The following is a 24,352-nucleotide window of genomic DNA, read 5'->3' on the forward strand; positions in this document are numbered from 1 at the left end:
AGCTTCTAACATTTTTTTCTCACTTCTTTACTGAATAATTTATGTATAAAGTTACCACCAGTTTTTCCTGTATATGTTAATAAGTGAATATTGTTGCTAATTATGGCTGTATATTTGATACACTAATTCCAGGGTTTTTTTCAGGGGAAACAGAAATGGTTTATGAAACAGAGCACGGAAGAATCGACTATCGGAAGGAAGCTTTCTGATCATAAGATAAATAACACAGCCGATGCTGACTGGCTCCAGCTCAAGCCCCTTGCCGGTAGACAACACTCTTGACTAAAGAGAAACTTCTAAAATATAGAAATTGAAATACTGCTTCTAAACTTTTTTTTTTTTAATTTCATGTCTTTGTGGCTTCTCTCGGTTTCTAACCTGAATTTTCTTAAATGTGCATGTGTCTTAATAGTGTTCTTGTTGGTTTGGTTTTGTTCATTTTAGCCTTATTTATACTGGAATGAGAAACCAATTAATTATGTTACAGGGCAAAAAACATTGTACTTTTACTTTACAGAAAAACAAACAAACAAAAAGACTTCGTAGGAGATAGATTAGTGTAAACTTTATTTCTTTTTTTTTTTATAGGGACAGAGAGAGAGAGAGTCAGAAATTTAGATAGGGACAGACAGACAGAAACGGAGAGAGATGAGAAGCATCAATCATCAGTTTTTTGTTGCAGCACCTTAGTTGTTCATTGATTGCTTTCTCATATGTGCCTTGACCGTGGGGCTACAGCAGACCAAACAACCCCTTGCTCGAGCCAGGACCTTGGGGTTTCGAACCTGGGTCTTCTGCATCCCAGTCTGACGCTCTATATCCACTGCGCCACCGCCTGGTCAGGCTAAACTTTATTTCTTGGCAATGCCAGATCTTTGTGTCCTGCACAAGTGATTGGTTCCAGGTGGAAAAAAGGAGTCAGCCTTTGCGCTACAGTGAGAACGGTCTCTGTGTGTAAGATCTCTGCTCATCCATCATCTGTTGCTCGATAGGTGTAATTAGGTAGCTTACAGCTTTCAGGGAAACATAAACAATTTTTTAACCTAATATTCAACCCCTTTCTGTTTGAACTTGTGTTTCCCCTGAGTGTACCAATGATTTTCTGCAGAAAAGAGGCAGCTTAGACCCTAACTATAGACTTTGCTCCACTATACAATTTGGGAAGTATTAGCATTTTTGTTACATAATAAATAACTTTTGAAAACTAGGTAAGAAGCCTTAATTTAAAAGAAACCCTGTCATTTATGAGTTTATATGTCATTTATCTATCATTTATATTAGTTTCTGAACTTCATTCTAGTAATGATCTGAGTAGCATCGTCATACAGGTGGAGCATTTAAAGATGCAAGTTATTTAAATTTTGTCTTTGTTTTCTTATGTGGTAAGAGAAGATTACAGTGGGTAAACTTGAAGGTTTGTTCTTTCTCTGAGAAGCTAGGGATTCATTTTGTTACCTGTAAATGCTGCAGGAGCTTTCACCCTCTGATTACCATCAGCTGGCCATGATGCACTCCTTAAACTGCAGCATCTTCCACCTTTCCGGGTTTCTCCTCACTGGGCCGCTATTGCTTTCAGTTCCCGTCATCTCCTGCTGCAGCTTTTGGACTCTCAAAACCACAGTTTGTTTTGAATGCGTGCCTATGCATATTTATTTATCTATTTATTTTGTTTTTATATACTTTACTTATTTAGTGAATTTCAAAAGACATTTACTTAAGAAATGTTCATTGCAATGCGATTCTCCCTGGGTTCATGTTAGCAAATGTGCATTCATTTACTTGTTGACAAAGCATATCCTTTGCTATTATAAATATAGGAACTGATGACTCGGTTGTTTCTGAAGATCGACTGAATGAAACAGAACTGACAGATTTAGAAGGCCAACAAGAATCCCCTCCTAAAAATTATCTTTGTGTAGAAGAAGAGAAGATCATGGATCATTCTCACAGAGATGGATTCCACACCATCGATGAGCACGAAGTCCATGCTGCTACACATAACCACCACGACGAGAGGAAAGCTGTGCTGAGGAAGCACAGTCACCAGTGGCACCACAAGCATTCTCATCACTCCCACGGCCCCTGTCATTCTGGGTCGGATCTGAAAGAAACAGGAATAGCCAACATAGCTTGGATGGTAATCATGGGGGACGGCATCCACAACTTCAGCGACGGGTTAGCCATTGGTAAGTTTACTGGAAACTCGGGTTCTAATCTGTTGTTCTTTAAGACCATCTTCCACTATTTGAGTACTAATCTATGAAATATAAATATAAGATTAAAATCTGGAGTTGAACAAATATACTATTATATATTACTCCTTTCATTTGTTTTTTCTAAAAGCTATATTTAAAAGCTTTTTTTTAAAGCTATATTTTGATTTTTACTTGGGGACATAAAGGTATAATTTCAGTGAGTTTTTCTTTGAACAAGTTATCAAATGTCTGTAATATACTTTAATCAGGACATTGTCACCATATTTCAAAAAGCTACCTTAGCATTAAATATTCAAATACATCATCTACACATCTCCCAGTAAGAACAAATTAATTTCAATTTTGGTTTAGTAATTCTTTTATGTCTAAGAAGCTAAAGAAAAATTTTCTAATGTTAAAAAATTTATTGTACCAGATTAAAATATATTATATTGGCATCTTGGTAGTGTAAACTGAGATTGCCAGTTTGGGAGGGCATTCAATGTGATTAACATATAATTTCTTTGAGATCCAGACTCTATTAAGTAATTACTCAGAAGTAGGCTTTGATTTCTTTCATAAAGGAGAGACCATATTTTTGAATCCACAGTGGCTGTCAGTGTTAAAGAATTTTGCTAGTCGAAGCAGATGCATTTGTACCTCTAATCTCAGTCTTCAGGACCACCAGACAAATAATTCTTTGTACTATTTTGTGCTCTAGACCCAGAAACATTTGGATAAGGATATCAGCCATTCACCTATCTATAAATGAACTTATACGAGTAAAATTGAACCTCAAACTACCATTCAGAAATTGAAATACTGAAAAGCATTGCTATTTCCTAGCTATTGAGTTAAAAGACAACACAAATAGAGGGTTTTTGTTTTGTTTTAATTTATTGGGTTAACATGGTTTGCCAAACCATACAGGTTTCAAGAGTACAACTCAGTATAACTCAGTAGGGAATATTTCTTTCTCTGGGTGGTTCTTTTTCTGGTTGTCAGCATCTAGTGAATCTCGCTATATGTTCAAAAACTATAGTTTGTAAGATAAGTGAGTCACTCATATTGCGGAATTAATTTAGATAAGCAAAACAGACTGCACTTGTCATTAATGAAAATGGAAAAACAGAAGATCAGTAAACGTCACTTATTCCCCTCCACCCACCTCAGGAGCCGCTTTCAGTGCCGGACTGACGGGAGGGATCAGCACGTCCATAGCTGTCTTCTGTCATGAGCTGCCACATGAACTAGGTAATGTAACCTTTAAAAGTTTACCACATTTCACCTAATCTAAGACTTCTTCCATTATAAATGCATCCAAATTTTAGAGGGGTTAATGCATAAAAAGTGGCGGATGGCAAGTAGAATGTTATTATTCTCTTACTATATAAAGTCTTGTTTTATATTATGTATTTTTAATTTATGTAAACAATAGTTATATCCCACTTTTTTTTGTAACCTAATCATTATTTTTAAATTCTATCTAGGTTACCATGAGAAATTTCATGTGTAGTTTCTACCCAGTACTCAGAAGTGGTGCATTTACCACATTTTACATATTTAATTTAGCACCTACTGTTAGACACACTACATGGCCTTTAATTTCTTGCCACCACAGATGATGGTGTGTTGAACATCTGTTGACTTGCTGCTTATAGAGCCTTATGAAACCGTCTTGTGGGTATGTCTCCAGGAAGAGAATTGCACACCTAAGTGCCACATCACTATCCAGATGGCCACACTAGTATAATCTCTAGTCAGCAACACCTGAGAGTTTCTGCATCCCTGTAAGCACTTGACAGTAACTTCCTAAATTTTGCCAATTTAATATGTGTAAAATGAGGCATTTTGTTGTTTTAATTGGTATTTTTTGCTCTACCAATGACTTTAGTTTCTCTTCAGATGTTTTGGTTTTCTTTTATGAATTGTAAAACAAATAAAAGATGTGAACATGGATTCATACAGAAAATGTCTGAGATGTGGAGATGACATTAATTTGAAAGGAAAAAACTAACTTTCTTTTGAGTATCCAAGGAATTTGCTCTAATTTAATATTTTTCGTAAATTTAACTGGCTGTGAAACATCACTTGACAGCATTTATGCTAGAGAAACATCCAGCTTCCCCTCCTCTCCACCTGCTACATCACGGTTCAGTGTGGTTTTACTGAATTGCCCTCACCCCCAAAGATCCACGTAGGCACACAATCTTCTGTCTGTGTTTTCTGGTTTTAGGAGTGACACACAAAGAATGACAGCTACATGTAAAACAAATTGAGCGCATTTGTTAATGGCTAGTAAGCCCAAGAGACTTAGTGTGGAGCCCAAGGAAAAGCTGGAGTGGAGAGCTCTGCTCTGGCCAGGACTCCTAATGTACATGAAGACCCCAAATCTCTACCCCTTGCACCCCACAAACCAGGGGTTCAGATATTACTATCACTGTGAGAGGAAACATCAGTCTATACTATGTATAACTAAACTTTGTCAGAAGGAAAGGAGTGAGACCTTATGAAAATGTGCATTTTCCCCCAATGCCTAGGGCTAAGTTGACATAAATTGCCCCTGTCTAGGCTCCCAGTGTTTCTCTCACTCTGTTCCTCTCTCTTTCAAATCAATTGAAAGAAAAATCTACCCTCTTCCTCCTCCTGAGGTGACAGAAAAGGCTTTGGCCCTGTGTCCTTCAAAAAGGTAGGAGGTGGTCTGCTGATCATAACTAAGAGAAGTAAAAAAAATGGTAGAAGCCTCATTTTTACTTTCAAGCCCCAGTAACAGGACACTTGGATATCTACACTAATTTAATTTTTTGAACTTACTTGGCAAGAAGCAGAATAGAGAGGGGCATAGAAGCTTCTTCCTCAAGACTTACGTCAAGGTGAAAAACAGTTCCCTAGGGGCTGAGATAGAAGGATTGCAGGTACATGGGGAAAGTCTTCTCTGGACTTAATTGGGTAAGATGTTGGCAGTATAGCATAATATATCACATTCCAGTGTAATTTATTTATTCAAAACCTGTTTTTCCCTAGTTAAATATCTGATAATAAGTTCTTAAAACTATTCTAAGAGATCTATACTACTGTCATACCTTAAGGGGAAAAACATTTATTTAAATTAACAGTGCCATGCATTGGAGACTGACCCTTACCAGTAATACAATTTTTGGTCTTCCTCTTCTAAGCAGATTTCTGTTTCTCTAATGGTGTTCCAGATGGGGGCTTCGTTTGTGTTTAGGAATGTGATATGATGAAAAACGTGTACTTTTAAACCTTAGAACAATATACAGCTCAGGAGGTTTGCTCTAAGAGGTGAGCAGAAATGGAAACCATCTGAGGAAATAGAAAATCTCTGTATCTCATTTCATGTTTGCTCTGCAGTGTGATAATGAATGAAATTGCTTGAATTATTGCCACTCTTCTGTTTTTGTAAAACCTGTGTAGCTAAATTTCAGTACGTCACAATATTATCTGTTGTATCTCTTCACTTTTTTTTGATCCTTTCAATAGCTGTATAAACATTAGAAAATATTTTATAACAAACCTATGTAAAAACCTCTAAAGGGGAAATGAGGTTGGGAATTATCCAAAGAGTTAGATAATCCAGACTCTCTTGACATTGATTAGTGTGTTTCACCTTCAAGGACATAATATTTTGGTAAATAAATATAGCATGCTCTCAGCTCAGAGAAGCTATAATGCTATCTTTTCCCCTCCTTTTTTTCCATGTATAGTCAAGGTTAAATAGAAATTTAGAAGTATTTTTCCATGATGTGCTAAATTGTCCAGGGAAAATGGAACAGTCAGTGTATAGATTTATACCTTTGTTACATACATGCATTATTTAAGGCAAAAATAGAGAACCTTAAAATATAGGCGTGTTTGGAAAATTCTCAGTATTTGTTGTTATCGGGTGTTAACAGAACCATAAGGAAGGCACAGCTTGTTTGTTGTGATGTATTCTTTGTCAACAGTAAGGAAAGAATATTGTTTAAGCAAAAGATGAATAGCTTTGCTCATTCAGGGTAAGTCCCAACTGGGTATTTTTTTAATTTATTTTTCAAAAATTTTTTTAAAGATTCTTACTGAGAAAACGAGGTGGAGAAAAGGAGAAAACTGCAGACTAAGACAAAGATTTTAAATAAAATAATTTTCTTGATATAAGACTATATAAATTATACTGCTGTATACTTAAAAAGAACAATTGGAAGTTAGAATTTTTAAAGTACTACTTATAGTTAACTAAAAGCATGAAATACTTGGGTTAAATTTAACAAACTATACATAGAATCTGTATGCTAAAAACTATAAACCATCAACAGAAGAAATCAAGAGACTTAAGTGAAGAAATAAAATAGGTTTATGGACCAGAAGACTCAGTATTTTTTAAAATGCTATTTCTTTCTATAAATTCAGTGTTTTTCCATTCAAAATCCCAGCAGGCTTTTTTTTGGAGAAATACAAGCTTTTTCAAAGTTTTATGTGGAAAGGCTAAGGAACTTAAGTAGCCAGAATAATTTTGAAAAGGACAACAAAATTTTTAAGATTTATTGTAAAGCCACAGCAATCAGAACAGTTTATATTGGTGAAAGAACAGACACACAAATCAGGTCCTCACACATACGGCAGCCTATTTTCAACAAAAGTGCAAAGGAAATTCCATGTAGAAATGATAATTTTTCATCAGCTGTTGCTGCAATAATTAGCTATCTGCTTGCAAAAAAAAATTATAAAAAACAAAACTTGCGCCATAGACAAAAATTAATTTAAAATTCACCATTGATATAAATGAAAACAATTTTAAATATCAGAATTTTATAAGGAAATTTTTGTATTTCTTGAATTGGGTTATTGTTCTTAGATACTATACCCAAAGAATGATCCATTAAGAGAAAAAGTAATAAGATAGACTTCATAAAAATTAAAACCTGTATATACAAAAGACACTTAAAATGAAAATACAAGCCACAGACTGGGAAAAAATATTTGGAAAATATATCTGATAAAAGATTTTTTTTTGATATTTAAAGACCTCTCAATAATAAGAAAACAACTCAACAAAAAAATGGGGAGAAGACTTGAACAGGCATTTCAGTAACGAAGTTATATAGCTAACAGATAGACACATGAGATTTCGGGTGCTGGATATATCATGGTCTGGAAAGGATTTGGTACAGCCAGAAGAACTCTTGTAAATCGTTAGTGAGAGTGTAGTTCTTTATAACGTTAGAAGTACGCTTATTAAATGACCTGGAAATCCTGTATCTGCACAAGAGAAGTTAAAACTTATGTTAACACAAAAACCTGCTTATGATTGTGTACAGTGGCTTCTTCATAATTGCTAGAACTTTGAAACATCCTAAATGTCCTTTAGCTGATGAGTGGGTATATAAACTGATTCGTCTATGAAATATTACTTAACAGTAAAAAGCAGTGGCTTTCTGATATAAACTGGAACATGGATGAACCATGCACACATTGTAAGTGAAGAACTCTAGACTCAGAAGACTCTGTACTATGTTATTTATATAAGGTGTTCTGCAAGAGACCAACTGCAGGAACAGAAAGCAGATCACTGGTTGTCCAGGAGTCAGGAGCTGAGGAAATGTTTTAGGGGGTGTGATGAAATACACTGCTTATAAAAATTAGGGGATATTTTAAAATGAATATGAAGCGATAAAATACCCCTAATTTTGTGAGCAGTATAGTTCTAGAGTTTGATGGTGGTTCTGGTTACATGGTATGTGCTTTTGTCAAAACTCATACAACTCTATCCAAAAAAAAAAACAAAAAAGGAATTGTACATTTATATCTTAATTTAAGAACGTATTAACTACATTGAAAAGATCATACACCATAATTAAGTGGGATTTATTCCTGGTATGCTAGTTTGGTTCAATAGCTGCAAATCAATTAAAACGATGCACTGTAAACTAAATGAGAGATAAAAATCAATGATCTTATCAGTATTTGCAGAAAAAGCATTTGATAAAGTCCAGCACCCATTCATTATAAAACTCTCAGTAAAGTAAGAATACAGGGAACATACTTCCACATAATAAAGGCCATATATGACAAACTCACAGCCAACATAATACTCAACTGGGAAAAACTGAAAGCATTTATTTCCCTTAAGATCAGGAACAAGACAGGGATGCCCACTTTCACTATTCTTATTGAACATAGTACTGGAAGTCCTAGCCACAGCAGTCAGACAAGAAGAAATAAAAGCCATGCAAATTGGAAAGGAAGAAGTAAAACTGGCTTTATTTGCAGATGACATGATACTATATAAAGAACCCAAAAGATTCCACTAAGAAGTATTAACTAAAATTAATTCATTTTGAATATTGGTTAATTCATGCTGTTTGGTTGTCATTCAGGGATGAAGTAAATCATCTTGCTATCCAGTAATATCAGGAAAGGCATCCAATTTGACATAGTTTATACCCATGATACTTTTTTTTTCATTGAGCATTAAATAACACCCCTTTTAAAACCCTATTTTGAAATTATAGAAGGAAACATTGTACTTGATAACCTAAAAGATGCTTCTGTAGTCTCATTTTTATTATCTAACACCCTGCTAAGTGAAAATACCCCATTTAGCATAGTTAGTTGGTGAATTTTTGAAAATATAGCCAGGGAATTTGCAGAGGAAGAATTTAAGGAGCTCTTTCTTTAAAGAAAGCTGAGAAAGACAGGCCAGAGGAAATTAAAACTTGAGGGGACAGAGGAGATTAAAGCTGGTATTGAATCCAAGTCTCACCCAGGAGAATTAAGTATTTAGTATCAGAGGAGAAAAGATGTGAGGAGATAATATTATATGGAAACTGGGGATGGCAATTTTGAAGCCATTGGTAGATAATCTCTTTAAATGTGTTATTATAAATTTCCCAAATAAGGTTGTAGTATGTAGTTTGTAGCCGTTTCTTGGAACATGGAAAAATAATGCCTTGCCCTAAGTTCTTTGCTAACTTCATTGACAGACCATGTACTTTTAGTCATGTAAGATCCCTCTTTGAAAGAAACTAGCCCCAGAATTCTGCATGGTAACTTAGATACTAAATATTCAATAATTAAATGAATGTTTGTATATTTAGTAACTAAAAAAAAAGTTTGTTATAATAGTAAAACTTTTCATTTTGAGCCTTTAGATCCAGGATTATAATTTCTTAAAGCATTTGCCCTTCTGATAACATCTCTTAAGCCAATGGTTTTCATCCTCTTTCATTTCATGGCACACTTAAACTAATTACTAAAGTTCTGTGGCACACCAAGAAATACATTTTTTGCCAATCTGAGAAAAAGATAGGTATAATTTTGCACACATCAGTTGAAAAATCACTGCACTAAGCAATATGTAATCTTTTTTTCCTAGTGTTCCACCTTTAAACAGATGAGTGGGAAAATTCTCTTTTTTGCTTTTTACATATTTAGCATTTTCAGAATTAAGACTTAATGTTTTTCTGAGGGAAAATCCATAAACATAAACAGCATACAATATAATATACTCAAAGAGTCTGTTACCTCTGTTCTTATGTAGGCCATTTCTCTTTGAAAAAAGAGCAGAAATCAGAGCGTAGAGCTTTATTGCTCACATAAAAATCAATTATATTTTTCTTGATTTTTTTTTAAATGTTTATATTTCATGTTATATAGTAAAATTGACCTTGCTTTTTGATGTAGGTTTTTGAATTTTAACATGTATTATACAGATATTTGTAACCACCACCATCATCAAGATGCAGAGGAATTTCATCTTAACAAACCCCTCATGCACTGCATTGATAGTCACACCCCTTTCTCACCCCTGCTCCCTGGCGACCAGTGAATGTTCTCTGTTACTATAGATTTCTCTTTTCCAGGCTGTCATATAAGTGGAATCATATATAACCTATCACACTGTCTTTCAGCATCATATGAGCCTTTGAGATTCACCCAAGTTTTTGTATATATAAAGGTTTAATTTCATAAGTAAAAAATAAATTTTCATATTAAGCTTTCAGTTCTTAAAGTTTATCTTCTTACATTATTCTTTTGTTTTGCACTAGTGTTTTCCTAAATTTGTGTATAAAGTCTTGTGATGATTTTAAAACGCTCACATTATATGTCTTAACTGCAGGTGATTTTGCAGTTCTCCTTAAAGCGGGCATGACTGTAAAGCAGGCGATTGTGTACAACCTCCTCTCTGCCATGATGGCTTACATCGGCATGCTTATCGGCACCGCTGTCGGTCAGTACGCCAACAACATCACGCTCTGGATCTTCGCAGTCACTGCTGGCATGTTCCTCTATGTAGCCTTGGTGGATATGGTAAGGTGTTTTATATTTGTGTTGTTATATTATCTGTAAATATAGCTTTGTCCAGTTGGCTCAGTGAATATAGTGTTGGCTTGGTGCGATGTCCTGGTTTGATCCTCAGTCAGGGCACACAAGAGAAGCAAACATCTGCTTCTTTCCTCTCCCCCTCCCTCTTTCTCCCTCCTTTCCTCCCACAGCCAGTGGCTTGCTTAGAGTGTCAGCCCCAGGTGCTGAGGATACCTTGGTTGATTCGAGCATCAGCCCAAGATGGGGGTTGCCAGGTGGATCCCAGTCAAGGTGCATGTGGGAGTCTGTCTCACTATTTCCCACCCTCTCACTTAAAAAAAAAAAAAAAAAAAAAAAAATATATATATATATATATATATATATATACATACACACACACACACACACTTATATATATGTATATATATACACGCACATATATATGATATATCTAATGATACAGATATATATATATATCATTTCAAAAACATGTGATATATGATATCCTAAATAATCTTAGGGAATGATATTTAAATAGGAGGATCTCTTTGAAAACCAGTTGAGATGCTAAAGATTTTTGACCAAATGATGTTACTGTTCAAAGAATACAGATTGTTCAGGATTGTTATACTACTTTGAAGGTTTTGTAAAATTGATTGTGGAAGTGTTTTATTGTTAAGAAAATAATTCTTTAAGCTTGCATTATGGCAAACAAGAAAGAAATACTATACCTTCTAGGTAAGCCAGTCTTCAGTAGAAAATTATATTCCAAGGAATTTATGTAATTTCCCCTATTTCTAACTTTAAAGTTAATAAATCTACCATATGCTCTCACTTATATGTAGAATCTAAAACAAACAAACAAATGAACAAATCAAACAAACAAACAAACAGAAAAGACAGACTCCCAGAAACAGAGACCTAAGGGATGGTTACCAAAGGGAGGGCCTGGGGAGAGGAGTGGGGAAGGGGAAGGGAGTACAGTCAGTAATACTGTGTGAAGTGTGCACGGTGACAGATGGGCACTAGAATTGGGGGGATAATCATAGTGTACAGTTTAAAAATGTCAGTTCACTATATGTGTATATGTATGTGTGTTTGGGTGTGTGTGTATATATATATATTTTTTCTTTTGTGAGAGTGATAAAGAGAGGCAGGCAGGAAAGAAGAGAGATGAGAAGCATCAACTCATAGTTGCGTTACTATAGTTGTTCATTGATTGTTTCTCATATGTGTCTTAATGGGGGGGGGGCTCAGGTTGAGCCAGTGACCCCTTGCTCAAGCCGGTGACCTTTGGGCTCAAGCCAGTAACCATGGGGTTGTGTCAATGATTCCATGCTCAAGCCAGCAACCCTGAGCTTAAGCTGGTGAGCCTGCACTCAAGCTGGTGACCTCAGGGTTTCAAACCTGGGACCTCAACATCCCAGGTCAATGCTCTATATCTATTGTGCCACCACTGGTCAGGCTCAAATCACTATATTATATACCTGAAACTAGTATAATAGTGCATACCACCCACATGTAAAGCTTTAAAAAATGTTTTTTAAAGAAAGTAAAATCCAACACAATGAGATTTATTTTCATTTTACTTGACTAAATAAGTTGGGCAGTGTATTTGCAGAACTATCAATTTAGTTACCTTTTGTTTTCAACTAGATTTATGTTCAGTTTTCTTCCTGGTAGAATCTATCGGCTAGTCTCATTTCAAAAGCATGTATCCTAAACTTTTAATCACAGAATTAGTGCCTAGTATAGAAAGTTTAGCAAATATGAACAAAAAAATATTATGTATGTTCTTTATATACATAAAGGAGAGGTAGCCATTTCTCTCCTTTTTTTTATAACTGTATTTTTTATTTTTCAGTTACAGTTTACTTTCAATGTTATTTTATATTGGTTCCAGTTGCACAGCATTGTGGTTAGACAATCATGCTTTACCTACTGTCCTCATCTCCTCTTAGACCTCTGACATCTCATTTCCTGTTCCCATGGTCAGCTGATAACCTTGCTCCATACTTCATGGAGAATAGGATACTGAAACCTTCAAGACAACCTCCCCGTTAAGTTCTGTTCACATATTTAGCCCAGGCCTTCTCATTACCTACAGATTCGTCTACCCACCTGCAACCTGAATGTCTAAAAGGCATCAGAGATTCAGTGTCTTTAGAACCCGGCTTTTAGTACTTGCCAACCCCACTCCTTGCCCTAGCACCTCCTATAAAATTCTCCTGTAAGATTTCTAGTTGCTTAGATCAAAACCCCAAGTGTCATTCTTCGATCCCACTCTCTCTCTTCTCCCCACATCTGGTTTGTCACTAACTCCTGAGGGCTCAATTTCCTGATCATCTCTGTTCCCCTCCCTCTCATTCAGTCCACCATCTTCGCTTTTTGGCCATTCTCCCTGCTTTTGTCCTCTCCCTGCTTTTGTCCTCATCCCTTCCGTCATACTCTGTATCAACACAGCAGCTAGAGAGTGATCTTTTTTAGTGATCCTTTGACAATTAAACCACGTGGCATGTGTGCTTCAAACCCTTAAGTGCTTTTCCACCCTATTCAGAGTAAAATCACCAAAGGGCTTGTTTTGACCTTAAAGGTTTTCCAACCTCCTTGAGCATTTCCATTCCCCTCCTGCCTTCAGCTTTCCTCATTGTACCCAGTCTCCTCCCCTCTGCCCAGGAAGCACACTCTGCCTCTGCTGCTCACTCCCTGTGGGATGTTCTGTCTGCAGACATTCTCCTGGCTAGCTCCCTCCCATCTTGTGAAGCGCCCTATATAAAATCGCAGACTCTAGCACAACAGTTCACATTCTCTATCCCTGCTTCCTTTTTTCTTCATTGTGATTGCATCTCAATCTATTAATAATGCTAAACATTTTGCTTATTTACTGAGTTAATTTTGTGTCTCACTAGGTTGTCAGTTTTGGAAGTGCAGGCATTTTTTGTTGTATTTTACTTACTGTTGGAGATGTAGTTCACAATTAGTTGAATAAAAATGAATGGGCTAAGTCTTATACTAGAAAGTTAAAGATGTAGACCAGATGAGAAAGCCTTTACAGAAGGGATGTATAGTGTAATGAAGAAGAAAAATAGCCATTATTTACGGTTCTTTTGATACATGTTATAATGGAGTGGTACACCGTGCCTGTGGAACTACAGAGAGAGGTTGGCTAAAGAATTGGGAAATAAAATTAGGGAAGTTTTTCTGGAATAAGAAGTCTAAGCTGAATCTTAAAGAATGTAGAAGAGTACATTAGAAGCAAGAGGAAAGAGCATATGAGAAAGCAGAATAATAAATGGCATCATATTTTGACCACTGAGTCTACTCCTGTATTCTGAAGAAATAACCTAAAATGACTACTGCTAATAAAGCAAGCAAGCAAGCAAACAAAAATAAAGCTATATTTTTGCAGTAGTATTTATAATGTCACATTTATATTGGAAACACCCTATATGTCCAAGAAAAGGGGGATACACTGTTCATATATATTTTAGGATTTTAAATTTTATTAATTGATTTTAGGGGAGGAGAGAAACATCAGTTTGTTGTTCCATTTATTTATTCATTCATTGGTTGATTCTTGTATGTACCCTGACCAGGGATCGAACCTGCAACCTTTGTGTATCAGGATGATGCTTTAACCGAGTTACCCAGCCAGGTCTATTTTAAGATATTGTTGACACTGAAATTATGTATTTTCTAATGTTAAGTAGAAAAAAATAGGTTGAAAAATTATATCCATAGAGTCATTCAGGTAGATGTTGGCCAGATCATGATAGTCACACAACATGCCATGCTAAAAATATTAGAGTTTATCTTACACATTTTGGAGAGCCAGTAAAAGGTCTAAGCAACAATGGCATGCTTACATTTTTGTTTTAGAAAGACTGCTTTGGCTGTGGAGAGGAAGTTTTTAATGCTTTGTAATCATTTAATAAGATAGCAATAGTACCAGCAATTTAGTTTGAGGTACTTTTAGTATATCCAGGTGGAGTTATCTGGTTTTAGGGGACTTTAGATAACAACCATTTATTAACTTGTATGGAAGCACTATTGCATTTTGTTTGTGTGTGTGACAGAGAGACAGATAGGGACAGCAGACAGGAAGGGAGAGAGATGAGAAGCATCAATTCTTTGTTGCAGCTCCTTAGTTGTTCATTGACTGCTTTCTCATATGTGCCTTGACTGGGGGGCTACAGCAGACCGAGTGACTCCTGGCTCAAGCCAGCAACCTTGGGCTCAAGCTGATGAGCCTTGCTCAAACCAGATAAGCCTGCACTCAAGCTGGCAACCTGGGATTTCATCCCAGTCCAATGCTTTATCCACTGCGCCACTGCCTGGTCAGGCACACTATTCCATTTTCACATGTATGGCCCTACCACTATCTACTGGCTGACTGTTAGCTGTGGTTATGACGAACCAGGGTATTGGCAGTCAGGACAGAATGGAATGTGGGGAAGGCATAGTCCCTGTGGGGAAGGCATAGTCCCTGTTCTAGCTGGTATGTTCACATATCTAGAGGGAATATTTTTGTGAAACATCCTGTTAAGGAACATCAGAATAGAAAGTTTTTCTAACAATAAAAGCTTGGGGGGAAATAGGGAGATATAATAGTCATGTTAGTAGAATCATAGGTAGGAAGTTACCAGTTTTAGTCTTAATCCAAGGGTTGGCAAACTTTCTGTAAAGGGTTAGAAATAAGTAGTTAGGCACAGTGGATGATCTAGTCTCTGTCACAATTCTTCAGCTGTACCATCTGTAGTGCTTTCTGTCACAACTGGTTAACCCTGTTGGACAAGAATAGCCTCCATTAGCTATTACAGACTACTGCCATAGACTTATAAACAGAATAGATGACCAGCATGAAGTAGTTTTTAAATAAGACCCTGTAGAGATTGTTAATATATTATAGCACTGGCAGAGCATGGTAATTGTGTTTTGTACTTTTTATTTAATAAATAGTAGTGTTCTCAGGCAGGTATTATGTACTTAACACTACATTTCTGCTCCCTAAACCTCAAAACACCAAGATATTGTTTGGAGTAAAGCTTAGTGACTGAAAGAGTACTACATCTGTGTCATCTTTTTATAGATATTCATTGCAGACTTAAAAAACAACAAACAAGAGTGAAAGTGAAAATTAGAAGTATCAATTCCTTCCCAATTGTAATGAGGTTTGCGTAGAAAGTATTTATATTTTAATGCACCAGTATTTTCTTCACTACAGCTAATTTACTTAAACTAGAGATTTAAGTTTTATAATTTGAACTATGAATTATTCTTAAATGTAATAATAGTATTTACTTAATGCTTTAGTAGTTGAACTATAAACTTTTTAACGCACTATATCTTTAAAGATATTGGAAACTTACAGATATTTAAAATTGAGTACACTGTTAAGACAGTGTGCAAAACTTGGTAGTAGTTATGCTGGATATCTTTGCTATGCTATTTTCTGTGTCTGTTATTGGAAGGGAAACAATGGTACTTAAAGGCATAGGGATGCCAATTTGCAATGTGTAGGATGTCTATACTTGCTGTCATGTACAGCTGGAAACGAGAATGTTAAAGGAAAAAGGTAAAGAAATGATACAGCTTTTAATCAGATATCTCCCAAAGGAACCTTACTTTCTCGGTGAGTTTAAGTTGCATAAGTGAATGTGGGACTAATGTGTTCTTTTTTCAGTTTTATTAGCAATAATTTAGTTATCTGATACTTTAGTGTACAATAAATGTCAGAATTGATAAGGTCAGTGGCAGTAACTTTTAAAAATGACTAACACAATAGTATGTGCGTTTGTTAGAGTGAGGAGGGAATAGATTTAGTATTTACTTAGTATTAGCCAGAGCATACATTTTTTTCCGCCTGACCAGGTGGCAGCGCAGTGGATAGAGCATCCGACTGGGATGCAGTGGACCCAGGTTCAAGACAGGTTCGAGACCCGAGGTCGCCAGCTTGAGCGCGGGCTCATCTGGTTTGAGCAAGGCTCGCCTCAAGCAAGGGGTTACTCGGTCTGCTGAAGGCCCACGGTCAAGGCACATATGAGAAAGCAATCAATGAACAACTAAGGTGTCGCAATGAAAAACTGATGATTGATGCTTCTCATCTCTCTTGGGTCCTGTCTGTCTGTCCCTATCTGTCTCTCTCTCTGTCACTGTAAAAAATAAATAAATTAATTAATTTTAAAAAAAGTTTTAAAAGGAGGAGCTAGGAGGCCATTTAAAAATTTTTTTTTTTCTCAGCAATTTGACTAAAATATGTTATGGTTAGCATTATGTTCAATAAAATAATTACTTTATCAGTAGCTATGCTTTAGTCATTAGTGTTCTTAAATAGGAAAATGTAAAAAATATATATTTGAGTAGAATTTTATACAGAATGGTTTGTAAAATGTCTGGACTTTATTCTTCCCCAGCTTCCAGAAATGCTGCATGGTGACGGCGACAATGAAGAGCACGGCTTCTGTCCGGTGGGGCAGTTCATTCTTCAGAACCTGGGGTTGCTGTTCGGGTTTGCCATCATGCTGGTGATCGCCCTCTATGAAGACAAGATTGTGTTTGACTTCCAGTTCTGACCATTCCAGTAATCACTGTTGATTACGAGAGTGTTACCGTGCAGCTTTGCATCTTGTACTGTGTGCGCATTGCTCAAAGAAAAGTCAGTGGCTTGCACTCCTGACAAGTTCCGTAGAGTTGAGCCTCCCCCCAGACTGGTGCTCAGCACTGTTCCCCCTGCGTGAAGGGGTCTTTAAAAAATGTAAAGCTTGTGATATAAAAAGGAGAAAACGGGACTCCATGAAACAAAGTTGGTAGAGGTGTGATGAAGACTTTTAAAAAAAATAATCATATAAAACACTAAAGTAGTCTCTTTATTAGTAGAAACTTCTGTGGCTATGCAGAAATAGAAATTGAACCAAAAAAATCATTTAAACTTTAAAAATATTTTAAGTGGACTTTGGACAGACTTTGTGCTAAAAATGACTTGTGTCCTTTAAATTCAGCGACATATATGCATATGGTAATAGGGATCAACTTGATGGCTTTGAAACTGCTTAAAGTAGATTATAGGACCTAGAGGAAAGCTCAGGCTGCATTAGAGGGTGAATTTAGCATTGGGAAAAGCCCTATTCTTGAATCTAGAGTTACTATTTTTGTATATATTTGCATAGTGTTTAAACTTGCAGCCTAAACTACTGAAATTTGTGATTGTATGTTTGTGTGAGTTTCAGTTTAATGAAAGATTCATAATGGTTCTTTGTATTAATATTATACTTGGTGTTGGGGTTAAAATTTTTTGTTCGTTTGTTTTGGGGTTTTTGATGGGGTAGAAGGTTGGAGTCTGTGGTAAAATGTTGTGTATTTCTTTTTTTAATTGTAACCCTCTAGAAAATTTCAGAGAAGTGAAGAACCCAAACATGGTCTAAATAGTCAGTTTTCCTACTTTAACAGCACTAACTAGTTTTCTGGGAAATTTAAGTTCTAAATGGAGGGATTGCTTTACCAGTTGGGCACTGGGACCATGCTGTGGTTGTCAGTAAATACTAGCGCACGCGTCTGCGATCTGTACACGGAGTGTGGAAAAGTGTCTGAGGGTGATCTCCACTGAGACCACGGCTGTCACAGTACCAGGGGACTCAGAAGATATGGTTAAAAAAACTCGGCTGAAATCTTGATCATTTTGTGCCAAGATATGCTGTTGGTGCCTGGTAGGGACTAGTCTCTTTTTTTAGGTGCCCTGTTCTTCTTCTACCATAATTGTGATTGATTTGTGAGAAGTGCAAGCCATTTTTATTCTGCATTTTGACCTAATAATTTTTGTAGTACACTCAAATGCATGTAGCCTTCTGTTCACACCTGTGCCACACAGTCTTCATTCATGCAGGTAAACTGTATTTTAACTCTGCGGGCAGCTTGCTTTAACCTGCTTGGCTACCAGTGCAGCTGCTTAAAAAAATCTTCCTGTTCAAATATTAATGAGCCGAACTCTTTCCATTCCATTATAATGTCTTCATTTAGTCCTTCTCCTTTCCCCAGTTTCTTTCCTTTCATTCCGTAACTTTAAAACAGAAACCAAAACTTTGAGAGCAGCACATGCATCCAGTATTAATGGAGTAGCGCAGTGTTTTTCTTCTTTATGCTGTAAGCAAGGAGCTTAGGTATTGTTTTCTTCATTTACGCCTGAATTTGAACTTATTCCTGGCTTTCTCCGTGGTCTCCTGTAGTGAGGAGGAGTTTTATACATAGAATATTTTCGGCATTGGGCACTGAAGCAGGACAGTCCTCATCTCTTGCTTGGCCCTTCAAGCAACTGAGCTCAAGGTGCTGATATTTTATTTAGTACTGCCAATTCAAGTGACTCAAGTATCTTACTTTCTGAACCAAGATATATTTATAGTTCGTTTTTGGGTTTTTGTACCCAAGGTGGATTCTGCATTCCAGCATTAATTAAATCTGCTTAATTTACAAACTTTTATGAAAAGCAACAGCTGGAATATACTCCCAGTCTTAAATGCCTGATTTTAAGCAAATATGTTATGCTGAAGTATATGAAATTTTATATTTTCTCAAAAATGGTATTTATCTTTATTTGCTAGATGTTTTTAACCTTTTAAGAGGGCTGTAACAGTTGCTGCTAGTATTTTGTTAGGGTTCCACCAGTATTTAGTTTTCACATCATTCTAATTTCAAGTCTTACTAGACAATCTGAATTCCACTACATTTCTGTTTGGCTCCAACATTCCATTTAGCTTGACCAGTCCACTATAACATGTGTTTGTTGGAAGTCATTGTTACTTGTACAATGCTGTCACTGTGTGACATCCAGATGAAATTTGGTGTATTTCACATTGCATTCAATCAGCTGTGATTATGCTTAGAAATACTATAGTAACTAGATACAGTGTGAATCTTTTCCATGAACCATTAGTCAGTGGCTTAAATGTGATTATGGTCCTGCAAGGTGATACTTGCTAAAATAGCTCAACCTTTTTTTTGTTGTTGTTGTTATAACTGAATCATTTTTTTTAAAAATTTATAAAGCTGGAAATGATCAAATGCTGTTTTTTTTTTCATTGTCAACAGTGGTGTGTCATTTTATGTATGTTCCTAATGCTTATGGAACTCTCCCAAAATAAAGTTATTCAAAAAGAGCAAATATACCAGTATATTTTCTTTAGTCTAATCTTTATCTCAGGACATTTACTTACAATGAAGTATGAATCATTTTAAACATAAGATGCGCCTGCACATTAATAAATTTATAATTAAGTATAACTTTAGTCAAATTGATTTAAACTAAATAAATTGTGTGAAAAGTAAAATATATTTTTTACTCCTGTAACAAGAAATAGGAACAGAGAAGTGACATCTTCTAATTATGAGTTAAGTTGACACAACAGTGCCACGCCCCGACCAATCCAGTGCTCCTTGGGTTGGTCAGAGGGAAGAGTCATGGCGATCACGAAATTGGTCGAGTGGCCAGTGGTGGACAGTGTTCCTCTTCGCTCGCTCGTCTTATACAACGGAGCGGTATAACTCGGTCGTTCGGGGATGTCTACCCTCTTACAGGGCTTCAGCCACATCTGGAAGAAAGAGTATAACACATCTTTTATATTTGAACATACATGACGGTATTGTTCAAGTTAGTTATGTCTGCAAATTTCCATGGCCTACACAGTTTTTAATTTTGTCAGCAGGGCTGACATTATTCAAAACATTTTTAAGAGCTCTCAATTATCTTCAGAACCAGTTTAGGAACTAACTGATAAAACGTCATTTTCACCTACTCTGTCAAAAAGCATATTACCTGTCCATGCATCACCTCTCCACATATTTATGTGGGGGTGACTTGCTGTTTACAAACAAAAACCAGATGTACTTTAAAAGGAGAGTGTTGTCACCATTGATACTCAATCATACTGCCTTATTAAAGGCCAATTTAAAGTACTCTGAAAGGACTTTGATCCATGATGGTAGAAGTAGATCACCTGTTTTAGGTGAACATTTAAAGTCACTATTGGTATTTCATGCATGTACAATGTCCCCACAGTATTTTTAGAGTCAGCCAAGTTCCTAGAACAGTTAACATCGCTGAACCTAACCAATCTCAAAAACAGGATTTCGGGGCAATTTGATCTCGACTATAAGTAAAGAACAAACTATGATCATAAAGATGAAATAATGTTTTGTTTCAGAATTTAGTTGAATTCATTTTTCTGTCATAATAACAGCAAAAATCCTTTGAGGTCCAAGTCCTCTTAGGCTTCTCAGGTCAAAATACAAATTGTATGACGGAGCTAATAAGGATTCTAGTCTCTAATGTAATTGTGGAATACAGATGATTATAAGGGGAATTCATAATACAGTTTTTCAGATATAGTTAAGTATAAGGACTTAGCACTCAAGCTGGATATATTTCATTTCAACCAAGAATAGATTTTCTTAATGAGAATTTTTCTTACTAAGTGGCTTACTTAGTCAAGAGAACCATCCACTTATAAATTCCTCCTATCCATGCAATTACTTAAGAATTTCCTTGTGAAAGGAAAAAAACTTCACACTAATCAACTCCTGAAATTGCACATTTGCCCTTGTGACTTTCAATTTGGGTCTCATCTTTGACACTCTGCCCGCAGTATCTTTATGGCAGGTTTCTTGCCATTGGCTGTCAGTTGGCCCTTCGCTGTACCTATTAGAGCTGCTCTGAAGGAGTTGTGCCTGTCTGAGCTGTCCCCAGTGTCCCACCAACAACTGATGTAAATCCCCAGCCTATATTTTATCAGCATCTCAGACTGTCCAACTGAGTGGAAATCTAGCCACTTTGTCACGATGCAGTAACATGGGAAGTATTTCTACAGTCTTCCCCTGCTGAACATAGGTGCCTGGGAAACTTATGTGGGTGGATTTCATACAGTAATCTTAACCTGTACATTTAACATTTTAAAAATCAAGGTTTATGTAAGAAAAAAAATATAAAACATATGTATGTGTGTGTGTGTGGATATATACGTACTGTTTATTCTCATTACTCCTGAGTTCTGTATTTGCAAATGTGCCTAGCATCAAACTTTACTTGTAATCCTAAAATCAATACTCTGCATTTGATGCTCATTTGCAAGCACGCTCAGACCAGGAAAAAACAAGTCACCAGACAAGCACATTCCCAGCTGAAGTCAAACCTGTCAAACCTCTGACATTCTTTTTTTTTTTTTTTTTTTTTTGTATTTTTCTGAAGCTGGAAACGGGGAGAGACAGTCAGACTTCCGCATGCGCCCGACCGGGATCCACCTTGCACGCCCACCAGGGGGCAATGCTCTGCCCCTCTGGGGCATAGCTCTGTTGCGACCAGAGCCACTCTAGCGCCTGGGGCAGAGGCCAAGGAGCCATCCCCAGCGCCCGTGCCATCCCCACTCCAATGGAGCCTCGGCTGCAGGAGGGGAGGAGAGAGACAAAGAGGAAGGAGAGGGGGAGGGGTGGAGAAGCAGATGGGCGCCTCTCCTGTGTGCCCTGGCCGGGAATTGAACCCGGGACCTCCGCACGCCAGGCCGACGCTCCACCACTGAGCAAACCGGCCAGGGCCCATTCTTTTTGTTTCATCTCTCTAAAACAAGTATTCTTTGGATGGTTTATTTAATACCAAGTTTTAAACATTTTCATGGATTTTTTTTGTATGTGTGTGTTTGTGGTGCTTTTTCTGTTTAAAATGGCCCCCAAGTGTAGTGTTGAGGAACTGTCTAGTGTTCTGAAGCCCAAAAAAGCTGTGATTTGCCTTATGGAGAAAATACTATAACTGCATTCAGGCATGAGTTACAGTGCTATTGTCCACAAGTTCAGTGTTAATGGATCAACACTATATATTAAGTAATGTGCCTTTAAACAAAAACAAAACAAGGTTATGTATTGATCAGTTAACAAAACTGTGACCTTGCATTTCTCCTAGGAACAACAGTTCCATATTCACTAATTCGATGTTGGCAGCGACTTTATGAAATGTGAATAAAATAGCTCCCAGCCGCATGTATTGATATATACCCTTAGAAAATACTTACCACAGGCACTGTATCATAAAGAATTTTGGGGTGTGACTCTGCAAGTTTCTTTATCTTTCTGTTCCAGGAAGCTCCATCCAGAAATAATCCATGAATGAAAACACCTAAGTATAAAAGGAGCAGGTTAATACTACACTGTAAATATGCAAATTGATTGAGTTCTGAATCTGAAATTCGTACAGATGAATACTATGCAGGTTATACTAGATTAGCAGCCTAAGGCTTATTCTAAAACGAAAAGCAGTGCTCTGAGTGTTTTGTCTTAATGCCCATATTACTTTTTTTTTTCTTGTTGAGAGAGGCAGGGAGAGAGAGGAACATGGAGCTGTCCTGTATGTGCCCTGACCAGGGAATGGAACTGGCAACCTCTACGCTCCAGAATGCCAACCGACTGAGCTATCCAGCCAGGGCTTAATTTCTTTTAGAAACAGAGAGAGGAAGGGAGAGAGGGGAGGAGGAAGGGTGGCATTTATTTGTCCCACTCAGTTGTACACATTGGCTGCTTCCTGTGTGCCCTGACCAGGGATTGAACCTGCAACATGGTTGTTTCCGGACAACGCTCTTCACTGACTGAACTAACCAGCCAGGGCCTTAGCATCCATATTTCAAGAATATCTATACTCTGCCTAGTCCATTCAGTAGTATAATTAAACATGGAAGACGAAAGAAGAAAGTAACAGTTTGTGTGAACACATTAAGATTTATATTTTAAATTGGCAAATTATAATGTCAGAGGTCATGAAATCTGCAAGAAAAGTTCTTAATGCAATTGTAGGTATTCAGTGGCTTCTAGTCAGCATGCGAACAAAGCAGGTCTCTAATGTCATGGGAGTTCAATTTCTCCTCTCTTTCAGAATTTGTTCTCACTCCAAGGACGTGGTAAACTCCCCTTAAACAGAATGTCACACACTAACAGCTGAAAAACACACATTAGGAATTCAGTGAAACACAATTACTTTCTTTGGCTACTCATATGTGTAAAGCCTCATGACTTGAAAATAGGTATCTGTACCTGCAAACATTCATTGTAATATTTGCAAAGATGTAAAATGAGGCAATGTGGAACTTTGACCTAGGTTTTAGTTCCTAATTTGCTCCATGACCTTGAGCAATTCATTTAACTTTAGACTTGTTTTGTTCTGCAGAACAGTTGGGAAACATTTCTAAAACAATAATCCTGCTTTTTACACCTTGTAGATTTGTTAGAATCAAATCAGGCCTGGCCAGGCGGTGGCGCAGTGGATAGAGCATCGACCTGGGGAGCTGTGTACCCAGGTTTGAACCCCAAGGTCGCCAGCTTTAGCACAGGCTCATCCGGCTTGAGCATGGGCTCACCAGCTTGAGAGCGGGGTTGCCAGCTTGAGCTTAAGATCATAGTCATGACTTCATGGTCTCTGGCTTGAACTCAAGGTTGCTGGCTTGAGCAAGGGGTCACTGCTCAGCTGGAGCCCCTCCCATAAAGGCACATATGAGAAAGCAATCAATGAACATCTAAAGTGCCGTAACTATTGATGCTTCTCATCTCTCTCCCTCCTGTTTCTTGCTAAAAAAAAAATAATAACCATAATACTGGTGAAAGCAGTTTATGAAGAAGTATATAAAAACGCGCTTTGGCAGCAGGGCTGTTCAAGAGGACTTTTGCAATAATGGAAATATTCCATATCTGAGCTTTCCAATATGGCAGCCCCTGGCTGTTAAACACCTGAAAAATGGCTAATGTGACCAATGGATTGAATTTTTAGTATTGTTTAATTTTAATTTTAGAACCACTTACGGATGGGGATACATTCTGAGAAATGTGTGATTAGGTGA

At 36.9% G+C, this 24,352-nt stretch overlaps 2 protein-coding genes across 5 annotated transcripts in view; one reads left to right on the forward strand and one right to left on the reverse strand.

Annotated features, from left to right (window-relative positions):
• SLC39A10 (solute carrier family 39 member 10) overlaps positions 1–19,637 on the forward strand; it is a 191,813-nt gene extending 172,176 nt beyond the window's left edge. For all 4 annotated transcript variants that reach the window (XM_066345181.1, XM_066345182.1, XM_066345183.1 and 1 more), the window contains 5 exons: positions 145–265; positions 1,818–2,186; positions 3,369–3,449; positions 10,312–10,502; positions 16,910–19,637. In XM_066345181.1, coding sequence (XP_066201278.1) covers positions 145–265; positions 1,818–2,186; positions 3,369–3,449; positions 10,312–10,502; positions 16,910–17,068 — 921 coding nt within the window. In that variant the 3' untranslated portion in view covers positions 17,069–19,637. The remainder of the gene's footprint in view (positions 1–144; positions 266–1,817; positions 2,187–3,368; positions 3,450–10,311; positions 10,503–16,909) is intronic.
• Positions 19,638–19,739: 102 nt separating this feature from the next.
• DNAH7 (dynein axonemal heavy chain 7) overlaps positions 19,740–24,352 on the reverse strand; it is a 256,542-nt gene continuing 251,929 nt past the window's right edge. Inside the window, exons 64-65 of the mRNA XM_066345867.1 lie at positions 22,541–22,644; positions 19,740–20,074 (exon numbers count right to left, since the gene is read on the reverse strand). Coding sequence (XP_066201964.1) covers positions 19,868–20,074; positions 22,541–22,644 — 311 coding nt within the window. The 3' untranslated portion in view covers positions 19,740–19,867. The remainder of the gene's footprint in view (positions 20,075–22,540; positions 22,645–24,352) is intronic.

The sequence above is a fragment of the Saccopteryx leptura genome, chromosome 7 (assembly GCF_036850995.1).
Source record: "Saccopteryx leptura isolate mSacLep1 chromosome 7, mSacLep1_pri_phased_curated, whole genome shotgun sequence".
Taxonomy (NCBI): Eukaryota; Metazoa; Chordata; class Mammalia; order Chiroptera; family Emballonuridae; genus Saccopteryx; species Saccopteryx leptura.